General features: G+C 53.3%; 2 protein-coding genes across 2 annotated transcripts; both read right to left on the bottom strand.

Moving 5' to 3' along the window:
• Window positions 1-524: 524 nt before the first annotated feature.
• Window positions 525-2,203, bottom strand: Hmx2 (H6 family homeobox 2). Its single transcript, XM_036183751.1, has 2 exons — window positions 1,936-2,203; window positions 525-1,078 (listed from the first exon to the last, which is right to left on the bottom strand). The coding sequence occupies exons 1-2, from the start codon at window positions 2,201-2,203 to the stop codon at window positions 525-527; spliced, it is 822 nt and encodes a 273-aa protein (XP_036039644.1).
• Window positions 2,204-11,757: 9,554 nt separating this feature from the next.
• Window positions 11,758-13,723, bottom strand: Hmx3 (H6 family homeobox 3). Its single transcript, XM_036181535.1, has 2 exons — window positions 13,324-13,723; window positions 11,758-12,730 (listed from the first exon to the last, which is right to left on the bottom strand). Exons 1-2 carry the CDS (start codon window positions 13,721-13,723, stop codon window positions 12,060-12,062), a joined length of 1,071 nt encoding a protein of 356 aa, XP_036037428.1. The 3' UTR covers window positions 11,758-12,059.
• Window positions 13,724-15,258: the final 1,535 nt, after the last annotated feature.

Below are 15,258 nucleotides of genomic sequence, written 5' to 3'. Positions count from 1 at the left end.
AAGGGAATGAAGAGAGGTGATTAGTTCAATGACCAAGGCCCAGTGGGCTCGGCTTGGCTGAGCGTGTGTTCTTATACACACACAACACATACACACACACACTCATATATATATATATATACACAGGTGTATATATGGGAGAAAGACTATCCGGTTTTGTTGGTGTTCTGATATATATTTTGGTTTTGCTTGCTACCAGCCCAAACCTACCTAGCCAAAATGCCCTTTCCCACCACCACCCGAGAATCTCCCCTTTCAAAAGAGTTCTCAAACGCATTTAAGTTTGGTTTTTGTGTAGTAAGCAGGTGTTCTGGCGCGAGGAATGCGGATAAATACCCGAAACAAACAAACCAAAAAAGTAAAGAAGAGGCCATAAATAAGACATAACGAATACACATGGTGTATTTCTTAATATTTCTGAACACGCGACGCTCTGCTCCGGAACCCTGGGAGGGATGCTGTCCGCGCCCGGGTATGCAGGCGGCTGCAGGCGGCCCGGGACGCCCCGGGAGCCGGCGAGCGGCTCAGTAGTCAAGCTTGTTATACAAGTTGTAGAGCGGTAAGGCCGAGAGGTTGCTGCTGGGGTAGTAGAGCGGCGCCGGGAAGGCGAGCGAGCGCGGCACCGGCACTCGCAGCAGTGAGCTGTCCCGAAACACCAGCGGCATGCCCACGAGAGTCTGCGCCGACGCGTGTGCCATGTTGGCCGCCTCCAGCTCGGCCGAGAGCTGCCGCTTCCACTTGTTGCGGCGGTTCTGGAACCAAGTCTTAACCTGGGTCTCGGTGAGCTGCAGGCTGGAGGCGAGGCAGGCGCGCTCCGAGCTGCTCAGGTAGCGTTTCATGTCGAAGGTGGACTCGAGCTGGTACACTTGGCTGCGGGAGAAGACGGTGCGCGTCTTCTTCTTGGCCGCTCCGGCCTGCCGCTCCGCACCGCCGTCCCGCGGCCGTTCCGGGCCCGGAGAGGGCGAGCCCGCCGGCAAGAGCCTCTCTTTCTCTTCCTTAAAGTCCGAGTGAGAAGGAGAAAGGAAAGGCGCGCGCTCCGAGCCCGCAGGCCCTGCACTTCCGCTGCCCTTGGGGGTACCTGGAGAGTAAGCAGAAACAAAATAATCATGGAGTTGAGGTGCCTAGAAGATTCAGCTCTTCCTAGGACAAGGAGGTTGGCTGACGCCTGCATCCTTGGCCCCCTATTACCAGCCCCTTTCTTTTCTGCCACGTCCCGTTAGCACCCAAAGTCCAGAACATCGGCCTTTCAAAGCAACAGGAGAGGGTCCCATATCATCCGAGTTTGAGGGTCTCCGCTCCCACTCTTATAAAAAAAAAAAAAAGTATAGGTGGTAACAGGTCTGGAGTGAAGACATTAATGCCATTTTTAAAAGGTGATTTTTGCCTTATAAGCACTGAGCTTTATACGTTGGCATCATTTTACAGGCCGTTTCTTTGGAAGTCAGGCTTAAGACTAACTCCTGGGCTCTCTCCTCTGTCAGCTGTTGTCAAGAGGAAGTCTCTCTGAAAAACACCACTGTCAATCATTTAGAGTACTAATCACTTCGAGAAAAGACTGAGAGGAGGGAAAGACCCAAAGGGACTGGAGGACAAACAGAACACCTAGACCAGATCTGAAGAACTCAAGGCAGGAAAGAAAACACCCCGTGTGCGAAAGGATTCTGGCCAGCACCGAGAGTACCGCCCGCAAGAGTTCCTGGCCCACTCCAGTTCACCCTCCTTCCAACACAGTCTTCCCCTATACGCCCCTCAATATTTTTCTACTTCTCTCCAGCGCCGGCCCTTGCAAGAAGGCACCACTGGTGCGTAGTCCTCCTCCCCTTGGCCTGGACCCCCAGCGGCCCCGCTGTGGCCCGAGCTCCTGAGTCTCCGACACGCGCGTACCGCGTAAGCTCATGCACACTCCGGGCCAGACTCCCGACGTGCGATCCTTACCCAGGCAAGGGAAAGGGATCGGGGGATGGTGCTTAGGGCTTGGCTCCTTGGGGCCGTGCGGATCTGGGCAGAAGCAAGCCGGCGCTTTCCAGCCTTCCTCCAGCTCCTCCTCCTCCGAGGACACAGACAGGCTGCGTTTCCTGGCTGGCCACCCGGCTGACTCCCGCGGTGCCTCGGAAGGGCCCCCGCCCAGGATGGACTGGATAGTGAAGCTGGAGACGCCGCCGGCCGCCGGACATCCCTTCCCCACATCTTCCTTGCTGCCCATCCTGGGTTCATAAGAAATCGGAGGAAACCAAGAACTCCCTTTAGAGCGGGTCTGGGTGGAAGGTAGTGCGGGCAAGCAGGCGGGGGGAGGGGCGGGAGGGAAAACAAGAGGAGGGGGCGACGAGGCTGGCGAGGCGTCCCTTCTGCGCCAGGACGCGCAGGCACCGGACCGCTGCGCGCGGGTCCCTGCCGGCCCGGCTCTGGGTGAGCCCGCCCAGCCCCGGTGCCGATGTCCCTTCCTTGCCTGCCAACTCCACGGGTCTCGGGCGACGCGGAGGCTGCGCGGCCTCATTTGCATAGAGGTTACTCGACCGCGGCCAATCGCAGCGCCGCCGAGCGGCCCCGGAAATTTTTAAAAAGCTGGAGCCGAGCACGCAGCACCAGGGAACGCCTAGAGCACTCCCGGTACCTGACCCTCTCTGGATCTGTCCAGCCCGGAGGGTCTGGGGCCGAAGGCAGCTTAGATTGCAGACTAGATTCCTGATCTCACCCTAACTTGGACTCCTGTCTCTCCAGAGGCAGAGACAGCGCGGGGCTCTGGTGGGATTCTCTCGCACCCGAGATGCTCCCCATAGACTGCTGCCAACCTCGTGAGCCCTCAACCCCTTCCAGCCTAGGAGAAACAGGCAAAGAGCTCTGAGTCTCCTGCCGCCTTAGGTTAGGGAAGATTAACAGTATGGGGCTCAGAGAGATGCCCTTCTCTGGGTAGTGGCTGGGAGACATGGGAGCAAAGAACTTCTACAATTCTCCATCTGCAGACCCCACTAGCTAAAGGGGCCACAGGATTTTGGAAACGGACCTAGATCTTATGAAGTGCCAGTTCACATTCCAGCACCATTTGCATTGTGCTGACTTAAACAAGTCTGGTCCCAAGAGAAGCATCTCTGCCCTCTGGCAAACTTCGTAGTGTCGCCCACCCCTCTTTCTCTGTGTAGAGATGTGTCTGTTCCTTAGACCAGTGTGTCTGTCGGCTAGGGGCGGAAATGCACAGAAACCTACATGCCCTCGTAATGCAGGATAGTTATTTCCTAAACCTTGACGGAATACCACACAGCTTGCCTTCCAATGCCACAACTAAACTCCCCCCGCCTTTTTGTGTAAAGTTGGCGGTCTCAAAAATTTGCTACATTGTTTCTAGGGGAAGAGGAGAAGGTAGCTATGGGGCGGTTTTAGAATTGGACAGGATGTCTTGGGGCAAGATATGTAGACTTTCCAAGACTCATTTTCCCCATTCCTAAAATCGTTGGATGTGTGTTACTTTCTTTTCAGAGATCAAGGTGGAACTCAATAAAACCTGGTTCTCTCCTTCCTTCTCTTGGCCTCCCTCTGAGGCCAGGCTCTTGCTTGTTTAATCCCTAGAGCACCTGTTACCTGATTTAGAGTCATCCCTGAGCAAGCTAAAGGATTTGTTTTGAGGAGACAGTTATCTACACATGCATTATGGAAAGGAGGGAGGCCCAAGGTGCCCAGCCAAACCCACCCTCTGTGGCTGCGGCCTTGACGTCTGGGGAGCCCTGTTCCTTAGACCAGGGAAGAGAGACTATAGATTCGGTCCCCACAAATGTCCAGACTGCACCGTGACGGTGCAGTTCCTCGCCTGCACCGCTCCCGGGTTATTGAGTAAAGCGCTTATAATATCATTAGCCTCGGTGAGTTACCGACTGCGGCCCTGCCCATGGCAGAACTCTCCCTACTTAACTCCTCAAAGGGCTCGTTAATGGGCTAATTGATTAGGGGTCGGTGGCGCAGCCGGGACAGGGGCAGGGGAGGGAGTGGAGGGCCAGGAGGCTGTGTGCCCAGGCCCAGGAGGCTGGCGAGGGGCAGGTGCCGGCCTCCGTCACCGCATTAACCTCTTCAGGGCTCTGCGGCAGGGTCGAGACACATTACAAATGGTCAGCTTTAATCATGGTGTCAGCTCATTAACCCGGAAGGACCCGGCGCTGAAATACAATTTGTGCGTCCTGCTCAACGCGGCCATGGCACAAGCTCCCCGGCCTCAGCACGATCCCGCGGAGGTAGAGAGAAGGATTTCAGAAAGAATTGTCCAACTCATTCACTAACCCTTGGCTTCTCAAAAGCACGCTCATCTGGGCGATGTCGTCCAGGCTAGAGACAAATCAATACCACAAGAGGACTGTATGGCCAACTTGAGGGTCAGAGCTCGCTATAAGCATGGGGGTGGAGGGGATCGCAAAGAGGAGGAGCTAGAGTTAGTTGAACCTTTCTGAGCTAGAAAGTATCTGGTCCTATGAACGTGTTGGAAGCTACTCATGGTACTTCATTTTCATCTTCACAGCAAATGTGACTCGGATCTTTGCCGCCACTGTACAGACGTGGAAACTGAGGCTCGTCGGAAACAAGATGGATGCTCAGACTTGTTTCATTGCCAGCACTGTGCTCTTGGAAGAAGGTCAAAGAGAGAAGTAGGCACTGGCAATCAGCTTGGAGAAGAGCTGTAAGGAAGGAATCAATCTCCAGAGAGCCGAGGGCCAAGGAGGTATGAGGTCAAGCACCGGAAGAGCTGACCTTTTTCATGGCAGGGACTAGAGGAGGTGGGTCTCAGAGCAAAGACCAACAAGGCACATTTTAAAGGAAGCAAGTCCAAGACCCCTAAACTAGAAAACTCTGAAATCTCATGATCAAACTTCTGTCAGGCTGATTTGGAAAGTCAAAGAACTATTGTAACCAAGAGTGTTGTCTACGGTGGGCTGCTTTCTCCAAGCCCAGACCAGTGTTTAAGCCACAAGTACACCCTTATTTAAACACTTGTTCAGCCCCACACATGGATTCAGCAAATCTCAATTTCTCTCTCTCTCTCTCTCTCTCTCTCTCTCTCTCTCTCTCTCTCTCTCTCTCACACACACACACACACACACACACACACACACACACACACACACACGAGAGAGAGAGAGAGAGAGAGAGAGAGAGAGAGAGAGAGAGAAAGGCTCTCTCACACAGAGAGAGAATATACACTAAGCTAGTTAAGTAAAAGGGGGTGGTGGGCACAAGAGACTTCAAGGCCTTCTTCCACTGGCTGGTCACCTGTGACTCTCAAGTACTACTCAGTCACAGGGGGAACCAGAAACACTACAATAGAAACATCTTTTGTACATCACCACCTCTTTCAGGTTTCTGGGGGTGTCTTAGGCTTCACCAAGAGCGTAGATAAAGACCAGAAGCCTTCTGAGTGCCACACTGCTATGAAACCCATTCCCTGGAACCCTTAGCTATAGGTCTCTCAACCAAGTTAAGCAATCCTTCAACCTAGTTACCCCCACACCGGCTCCACCCTTGAGTTTCCAGACAGTCCCTCCCCTCCCTATTTTAATGGACACCTTAGGGAGTTGCGCTCTGGAATCTTCCGGGCCTTTCCTCACCTTCCTATAGGAATCAGGCATAAACCCAGTTCCAAGGAATGATAAACTTTCCCAGACTGAAAGAACGCTTAAAGTTTAGGCCCTGAGATTATGTGGCTGCTCAATATTAAAGCGGCCCAGAGCAAACTTGCGGAGGAGCCTAATAAAAATTGATCCTCTCTGCTCTGCGGCAGTTGGGAAATAGGCTGGCTGAGCCTGGTTATAGTGGAAGAAGGCTCCCTCTGAAATGACAGATGAAGCCATAAACAAGTTTGATCTTGGAATCAAGCTTCGATAAATATTAAACACAGTCTCCCCCCGCCCTTTTCCACGAGTGGATTATGATATATGGCGCGTCCAAACTTTAAAATAAGGAAATACCAGAGAAAATGATCTCAATAAATTTTCTAAGTATAAACGTTGATTATGTTTCGATTTTCATTCAAGGGCCTCTGCTGTTCGTTCTTTGGTGCAAATGACATCTCACAATAGGCTTTTGGGGAAAAGGGCTCCCAACTTGAAAAAGAGAGCCCCAGAGGTGTACAATTTATGTAATCTGCGGCTGGAAAATGAATTGTGTAATTTATTGGAAAACAGAAAGTCATGAAGATTGGATCAGCATAGCCTAGTCCCGACACCCCCCCTCCCACATCCATCAAGTTCCAATTAGAAGCCTAACCAGAGAGCTTTAATGGGTTTCCAATCTAGTAGCCTGATAGACTCATCAATTCCTCTGGGAGAAATTAAGAAAATCGACCGCCCCTTGGCGACGGGGTGTCATTCCTTTCTGCAACTATATGTCAAATTAAAAACACAATTAAAATTTAAACTGTTTCAATCAAAGGGTGCCCTGCAACCTATGTTTCACTTAATAGAACTTGGATGAAAATCTGATGCTTGCTCTCCATCACCAAGGGGGGAGGGGGTGGTGAAGGAACTCAAAAGAGGATTCTTTATATTTCTTTAAGACATTAGCTTTGGGGAGAGGGACACCAGGTGACTCCACCTCACCTCACTGCTCCTGACTTGGTGATGGGAGCCGCTCTTCTCCAGTATCCTTTCTCCTGCTACACCTTTTTCTGGGCACTGATACCAGAAAGGACTCTTTTGCAACATCAGCACCCCAAACTTTGCGCAGTTTCACACAGGGACTCATCTCCTTGGAACAGTAGCCTAGCACAACCGGTGAGCACCACCTTCCTGAAGGCACGAAGTAGCAAGTCAAGGGCTCAAGGGCGGGAGAGTTAGGAGGAGTCTCATGCAGATCAATAGAGCCACTTGGGACTAAGGGTGTAGGCTGGGACTCCACCTCAAGGGCTGTTTCCTATACTAGTTATCCTTCCAGACACTTTCACAAGAGAAGGGAATTGAGTGGAGCTCAAATCTCAATCCTAGATCCCAGCAGGAGGCACTAGGCAGTGATTTCCCCGGTACTTACAACATAGTTAGCTCTCACCTTCCCCCATCTGATGTCAAAAGGTCAACATCATCTGCTCTACACAGGAAAAGGCTGGGTGTGCATTCAAATGTGTACCTTCAAGGCTTTCAGATGTGTACATGCTAGTGCAATGAGTGGCTGACACTCTAAAGTCAGGGAGGGCCTGTAAATGCTGCCCAGTGATGGGCAGCGAGCTAGCAGGAGGCAAAAAGGAGGGGCTAGGCAGGTGGCTCCTTTAAGGCCACAGTAAAGTGCCTGTGTGGGCATAGTCCCCTGGTTCTACCTGGCTGCCTCTGGGATTTCTGCGGGTCTGAGCACCCTTGGTACCAGGGCTCAGTTTCCTAGTCACTTTGCAGTGTTTGAGTTTGGGCCACTAAAGGGAATGGTCACTGGGCTTCTAGAACAGTATTAAAATGGGGTCTTTGAGGTGGTCCAGAGCCCATCCACTAAAGGCTAGAAGCCCCCATAAAGACTCCGGAAGTAAGTTCAGTTATCCCATGGACTCAGAGAGATGGAAGCAGGGGTGTTGGCTCCATAGTTGGGTGCTAGATCTCCCAGAGCACCAGAAGCACCCAGATTGAACAGCCCTAGAGACCCAAGGATCAACCTTCACTCCTCAGTGGCCCAGTGCTGAATGCCCTTGGAAAGGAGACAAAGCTCACCCACCTTTTCACCTCCTTCTCCCCAGCTCCACTTCCAGTTTCCCAGGAAAGGGGAGGTGAGTGCTCTGGGGCTCGCCAGCCTCTTGTGGTCTCTGACTCTGACCTGCCAAGGGAACGCTCCCCTTTAGAAATGAGCGCCAGTGGCAGGGGTGCAGTTTATATGTCTTGCTGTTGTTTGATGTACACACATCCACTCTATTTACTACCAAATAAAAGAAATACATCTGTGTTGCCAACAGAAACAGTTCGAAGGCTGGCTTGGAGCTCTCCCAGGGCCTGAAGGCAGTCAGAGGTACTCGAGCACTGTTGGAGACAGTATTGGCACATAGGAGGGTGAGGGTCGCTGGTCATCAGGTAGTGGTATGGTTAGGCTGGTTTGACCAGGTGGCCTGTGACAAAACTCCAGCATCAATGTGCTGCTTGGGAATTTTTTAGTGGGAAGAACTGAGGTGACAGCACAGAGCCCCTGCTTCCTGCCCACCCATGCCATCTGTCCTTAGCTCACTTTAACCAGGGGCCATTGAGAAAACCAGGGTCACCTCGGGTCACTTTGAACGAAGTTCATGACTATGAACTTCGTATGCCTGAGCTATCAGAGTGGTGCTAAAAAAAAAAATTTGTGCGTGGGTGTGTTAGAAATCTCGGGCTACTTGTATTGGCAGAGAAATACAAACGATAGGCACCATGTGTGGTGTGTCAAGTGAGTGCATTCTGTGTCGTTTACACTCATCTATCTATTTGGTGGCCAGTGTGGAATGTGAGATCATTTTCATTGAACAGAGCATTGACCGGTGTGAAGATCGGGCTCAGAAGTGCGGGTAGACAGAGAGAAAGCTAGGTTCCACAACCCAAAGTTGTAAAAGGCTAAAATGAGGAGTGTCCACTCAGCACCCTGGAATGGGGACCCTGGCTGCCCTGACTTCCCCTACAGAATATCCAGAGGAATTCCAGGAGGCCTCATCCCCCCCCCCCATGTCTTCTTTGGTGACTAGTTCTTGAAGCTCCTGGGAGTCCTCGAAGAAGCAGGAGGATGTGGGCAGAGGATAAGAGAGAAACCAGCTCTGAAGTCCTGTACTGGGTTCCTTCTGACAGGAAGGTCTCAGAAAGACCCACTGTGCCCCCAGTCAGAAAAGCTCCAGTATTCCATAATGTCATAGCCTCCCTCCATGAACACTGAGAACACCAGCAGGACTCCACTGAGCTGGCGGTAATGTGAACACCACTCTCCTCTTCCAGAACTAAACTGTGGCCCTGGGGTGAGAACTACCAGCCCAGAGCAGCAAAATTCCCATGTAGGAGGAAAAGTGAGGCCACGGGGATCAGGCGAAGGATAAACTGTGCTTGTGGAAAACCAGTTATGTCTTGACTTTCAAAGGACTGGGTCAGTCAAGAACCGTTTTCTAGAATCCAAACAAATAAAGAAGTATTTTCTTGGCATTTGATAACATCATGCTCTGGCTGTAAAATCTGAGGACATGTTTGCTATTGCAACATTATTTTTAATGAGCTGTTACTGGCCTGTCCCGCAGTTAGTATTGCCAACAGTAAAAGGCATCACTCTGTTTGCAGGTAACACAAGGAACAACATATTTTGACCCTGATACTCTGTTTATTTTTCATTTACGACACATGCCCTCGTTTTTATTCCAAACCAGAGGAAAATAAAGGCAGATCTATCTTCACTGCGGTCCAGGCTAAAATTTTGCCACAAATACGCACGCTGGTTTACTTGGGGCCAGTTTTCCATCAACAGAATAAAACGATAGCCGAGTTTCAGCCACCGTAGAATCAATTGTGTCGATTGAGCTGGAGGAGCTTGGCAACACAGTAGACGAGAGATCACAGACAGGCGCTCCCCAGTGGTTGTGTCCTGCTTGTCGCCAGTCTGGCTGAAATCTTCTCTGCCTTGCTCTTCCTCAGCCCCCCACTTCTGGCTCCCCAGCTCCAAAGGGACATAGCCAGGAATGTGATCAGAGCACACACACACACACACACACACACACACACACACACACACACACCACAGAACTTGAAGGCAGGCAGCCATGCTGAGTTGGCAAGGGACACCTGAACACCTACCTCCCTTGCAGAGCAGTTCTTCTAAGGGGTCTTGGAATGCCTTGCCTCCAGTGCTGAGGACCAAGAGTACAGTGGCCCCGAGGAAAAGCACAGGCATCCAAGCACTGGCCAGGACAGGTGGGTCCAGACAGGCTACCCTTGAGGCAGCTTTGGGCACTGATGGACACAGAAAGCCTGGCTAGCACGGTTGCAGTGAACTGCAATCGTGCCTCCCTCAACCAGTGGCACATCCCCCACGCCTTCTACACTAGGAATCTGAAATTCTCCCAGCTCAGATGAAACCTTCCTGTTCTAGAAGTAGTAGCCCCTTCTCCAGCCCAAGGTCTGCTAGATGTAACGATCTACCTCCAGACTCAGCTGAACTTCCAAGCTTTGTGTTCCTTTCTTTCCTCCAACACCTCAGGGGACAACCGCAGCTACCACTATCATCCATGCATTTTAGGGATGCTTGGCCCAGAAGCTCTTGAAGGAACCCTGGCTTGGGGAAAGATGACAAGCTTCAGCCTTTCTTTTCCAACTACCATCTATCTTTAAGCTCGGGGCTGTCGTTTTGCTCAATTTTGCAAACTAAAAATCTTGGTCTTTATACCTTTCCCATCCCTCAGTCTTCCTTGCTGATGAGGGCCTTTCAAGCAGTAGAAGATATGGAGGATAGAGCGCCCTTGGTCCTGAACAAAGCCGCCTCTGTCTCCTCTGCCGGCTAAATTCTAGGGGCGTGAGTCCAGGTCAGGCTTAGAGAGCACAGAGGCAGTCAGAGACCCAGGCAAGAAGAGATTCCCTGGACACCTGCTCTGAGGGAGAAAGGAAACCATCCAAAGTTACACACTCTGGCAACATGAAAGGCTTATTTTTTTCTTTTAATTAATTCGATTCCACAACAACATTAAGTGTAACAATATTTTGTGGAGCTTTTTTTTTTGTTGTTTTGCTTTGTTTTCTTAAAAAGGGAGGGAAGTCTAGCAGAGGACAGGGAGGGAAAGGAAAACAGACTACTCAGGAATGACAGAACAACAGGTGCAGCCAACAGGAAAACAGAGCAAGAGGCCCTGTGGAGTTGAGGGTGAATTTTACAAGGAAACTGTACATTTATCAAATAAGTTAAGATTCTCCTACGTTGATTGTCCTTCACTTAAAGCGCTCCACTCTGCCTGGCTTACTCCTCTCAACATTGCTACCCTCGCTTGCTTTTTCCTCCCGACTCACCCCTGCTGGATCTTCCCTCTATACTAATGATTATGCTGGGGCTTGGTGGTCTTGATCCCCACGGAGGCAAGGGCAGGGCTCCTGGGAGATTTTGTACAATATTGCACAGGTCAAAGCACAATAGTTGCAGCAAAGTAAAAATGGGAGAGGATAAAATGTACTTTTTTTCCTACAAAAAACAACAACAACAACAACAAAAAAAAACCAATTTCTCAAGCAGGTAACACAATAGTCATGGTGATGTTAAGTAACAATTTTCGGGCCAGTGACATACCACTAAATAAATGCTAGTGATAAATAAGAGCACTGGCACCCACCCTGATGTGGGGCTGTTCCAATTTTTAAAGGTCTAATTTGGGGCTTTTGCCTTTTCCCTTTAAACGTTTGGTTAGAGAATTCTTTAGTTACAAACTGAGACGAATGTCCTTAACTGCCACAGATCGGCCGGCCAAGTAGGGATCCCACCAGAGGTTACTTAGATTTTGAAAAACCGGTGTGTGTGTGTGTGTGTGTGTGTGTGTGTTATAACTGATTTGGGGTGGGAAAAGAAGAACCACACCCAGATACCCAGAAATAAATATGAATTCAAAAATATGCATTTTTCTCTCCGGATTTTGAAGACAGTTCTATAGAAAATGAATAAACTAAAGGAAGTTGGGTTCCGTGCTTATTTTCCTTCTGTAAAAATACCCCATCAAAAAAAAAAAAAAAAAAGAAAGAAAGAAAGAATGAAAGAAAGAAAGAAAGAAAGAAAGAAAAGAAAAGAAAAGGCCACAGCGCAACGGAAATTTAAGGGGAGGGCTGCACATTCATCAAAAAACTTGCAGTTGGAAGTTTTGACCTGGGAATTTTGTCGCCCTCCCACCCGGTTTTCTCTCAATGGTAAGCAAAACCAAAAATAAGAGGAGAAGCGCCTCAAATTCATAGGAATGAATTGCACGAAAATGCATTGCAAATACTTACAAAATGCTATTGGGAGGGGTGGGAGGCAAGGCAGTGAGCCCAAGCCGGGTTCCCAAGGCGGCTGGACACACCTCGGCGCCCTTGGCCCAGCCCAGTCTCCTCCGGGGGCCCGGAAAGGTGGCCAGGTGCTCACTCCCTCTCCCCTCTCCGGTCTCACACCGGCCGTAGCAGCGGCACGGACGAGACCACAGGGTGCGAGTAGTAGACTGGGTGCGGGAAAGTGAGCAGCGGCTGGCTGACCGGCACCGGGGCCCCCGCGGCCGCCGCCGCCCCCTCGGCGGCAGAGTTCTCGTGGTAAAGGATGGGCACGCGCACGATGCGCTGCGCTGCGGCGTGGCTCAGGTTGGCAGCCTCCAGCTCGGCCGCCAGCTGTCGCTTCCACTTGTTGCGACGATTTTGGAACCAGATCTTGACCTGCGTCTCGGTGAGGTGAAGCGACGCGGCCAGGCCAGCACGCTCCGAGCTGCTCAGATAACGTTTCATGTCGAAGGTGGATTCGAGCTGGAAGACCTGGCTGCGGGAGAAAACGGTGCGCGTCTTCTTCTTGCGGCACGCAGGTTTCTTCTCGGGACTCTCGGCACCCGCCTTCCAGTCCTCTGAGCCCGGAGTCGCCGAAGTCGCCCCTACTGTCGTCCCTGCCGCACCAGACACGGCCTCGCCTTCTTTTTTGGTTTCTTCTGAGTCGCTCTCTTCCAGAATGATCTCGTCCGGGCTCTTGGAGTCCAGCTCCTTGTGGTCGGGGTCAGCCTTGAGCAGAGGCTCTGGGGAGTCACGGTCCGTGCCGGACGCAGGGGAGGAGTCTCGCAGGAGGGCCTTCTCCGAGGCTGCGGAGACAGACAAACAGAAGCACACTCAAGCACGGCGACACAATCTTGAGAGAGGAGGGAGTCTGGGGGCAGTAGGCTCAATCCACAATTGGCCTTAGGTCCTCAGCTTTCCCGAGGTCTTCCTCTGTCCCCGCTGGGCTGCCGTGGGGGCGCAAAGACCTAGGACTCCCCTGCTTCCCAAAATACCAGCGAGCCGCTGATGGCAGCAAGGCCGCTCCTTTTATCCCACGTCTCCCGTGCCAGGGGCCAACGGAAAAATTATCCGTGTTTAGGGTTCGTCCCTGCCTTCCAGGCCTAGTCCCCTACCCAGGCCATCCCAAGCCACCCATTCCTGCTGGAGGCCACTTTTCCCGGGAAGCGCAGAGGCAGGGCCTCCAACTCTCCCTCTTTTCTCACCAAGTGGGATTGGAATCCTGGGCCTCACAACCAAGCGCACAGAAAAGATGAGGGCTAGAGGCTGGGGGAAGTTGGCCAAAACTCGGGTTTGCAGGTGTCAGGGCATCCCAAACTGTGGTGACCAGCCCGGGGCGGGGATAGGACTAGCCGGGAGGGAGGGAGGAGAGAGTGAAAGTTCAAAGAGAGGTCGGTACCTTCTGGTCGCGGGAGGTGGCCGCCGGCGGGGGTCAGGGTGTAGGGGTACCACCAGGCCGGGGAGCGCTCCAGGTAGTGCGCGGGCAGGGCAAACCTCTGCGCTGGGATCTCAAAGCGGGGGAAAGCCAGGTCGCCCACCTGCGAGAGCGCGAAGCCCGCGGCGCCCTCCAGGGCACCCTTGGCTGCGGCGGCGGCAGCGGCGGCCGCAGCGGCGGCGGCCGAGGCCGGCGCGAAGAGCGTTCGTGGGGGCGGCTGAGGTTTCGGGGGCGGCCGGTGGTGGTCTCCGTTGAGCAGGTTCCTGATGGAGAACGGGGATTCCTTGGGCGCCGGAGGCTGGGGTGGCGGCTGCGGGGGCGGCGCGCTGGCAGTGCCCGAGGCATCCGGCCCGGGCTCAGGCATGGTCCCCAGTCCTCCGGGTCCCACGGAGGGAGGGAGCGGGACAGGCGGGCGGCGGGGCGAGCAGGCTAGGGGCCGGAAATCAGACCATAAACGGAACTCAACTACGGGGCTCAAAGTCGGGGGCCGCCCCGGGCGCGAATCGAGCCGCGGGAGGGCGGGGTGGGGACCGGGCCGGGGCGGGCTCGCATGGGGGAGGGGTCCAGAGGGGCGGGGAGCGGACCTGCCACTGCGCCCAGGGAGCTAGGGGGCCCGGTGGAAGCTGAGGCTCCCCGGGAGGAGGCTGCGAGAGCGGTCCCCGGCTTGGGATGCGTCAATCCGGCGCCGGATGCTAATGATGAAATCAAAATGTCATCCAAGTTAAATGCGGGGAGTATACGGCGATTGGGCGCGTACAATGGCAAATGGGATTAGGCCGGCCAAGGCGCAGCCGAGCCCGGGCCCCGCAGCCGCCTCTACCACTGCCCCCCTCCTCGCCTTCCCTCGGATTTTGGCGCTTTGGCTTCGGGCTATGAGAGCCCGCCTGTTATTGGCTTTATATAGTCCAATTAGGCAGCAAATGAGGACAAACCTATTAGCACAAAAGGATATTGGCTCTCGCTAAAGAGGCACTCGGAGAGCTCCCACCAAAGCGGGAGGCGCACGAGGGACCCCGAGAAGGAGACGCCCCCGGCGGGCCGGAGCACACCAACCTACGCGAGTCTGGAGCCAGCACCTCCCTCCACCCCCTGCGGCTGGGCCCCCGCAGCCGTCCCGCGGAAGGGGGAGGGGCAAGCCTGCCTGGCCCGAGTCACCTCGGGGTTACACGCGCTCGGCTAGCAGCCGCTGCTCTCCCACCCTTCCCGGCAAGGCAGGGGCCAGCTGTCCCCATGCGGCTGGCAAGCCTCGGTCGCGCGGGCCCAGGAAGTAGGGCGCCACTTTGGCCCGGGACGCACTCAGTGCTCTCTCCCCAAAACCTGCTAAGCAGGGCGAGGGCAAGAAAAGGGGAATTAGAGGTTTCCCCACCCACCGTCTAGAGGAAAGGAAGAGAGTTTTTGTGTCTGCGGGCTCTGGAATCCGCGTAGCCTTGACCTTTGTCCCTGAGAACCCAGGAGTCAATCTGAATCTCGGCTCTCTCTTGAGAGCTCAAGACCCTCCGACGCCCGAGCTTCCCCCTTGTGAGACTGTCCGGGTAGCGATTTTCCGCACCGACGGCTGCACTCCGAAGGACACCACTCTCTGTCCACGGCTCAAGGACCGACTCCAAACCTGCGGTCCGAAGACAGCACTTCCCCAAGAAGTTTCCGGGTGGCGTTTAGGAGCTACCCAATGCTTTAATACAGGCTCTGAGAATCAAAGGCGCAGCGGAGTACCTTTCTCAGTTGTGACTGTGGCAACGACACCTGCAGCGTGTCCCAAGGGCCTCCAAGTCCCTGGTGAACCAAGGCAGGCCTCTGAGGAATAGCTGGATTTCATCCGCCTTAACAGCTCCCTGAGTCGAGCAGGAAAGGAAGCCCGAGAGACAAGCAGTTCAATTACAGATTTCAGCGACAAATAAA

Source organism: Onychomys torridus, chromosome 1, assembly GCF_903995425.1.
Source record: "Onychomys torridus chromosome 1, mOncTor1.1, whole genome shotgun sequence".
Taxonomy (NCBI): domain Eukaryota; kingdom Metazoa; phylum Chordata; class Mammalia; order Rodentia; family Cricetidae; genus Onychomys; species Onychomys torridus.
Note: the sequence above shows the minus strand (reverse complement) of the source record. Positions and strands in the feature narration are given on the sequence as shown.

Bases quoted from the DNA above. Each gene is read 5' to 3' on its own strand.
- Hmx3 (XM_036181535.1), bottom strand. From the start codon at position 13,723: ATGCCTGAGCCCGGGCCGGATGCCTCGGGCACTGCCAGCGCGCCGCCC. The intron at 12,731-13,323 runs GTACCGACCTCT...CTGTCTCCGCAG, and splicing joins CCACCTCCCGCGACCAGAAG to CCTCGGAGAAGGCCCTCCTG.
- Hmx2 (XM_036183751.1), bottom strand. From the start codon at position 2,203: ATGGGCAGCAAGGAAGATGTGGGGAAGGGATGTCCGGCGGCCGGCGGC. The intron at 1,079-1,935 runs GTAAGGATCGCA...CTTACTCTCCAG, and splicing joins GATCCCTTTCCCTTGCCTGG to GTACCCCCAAGGGCAGCGGA.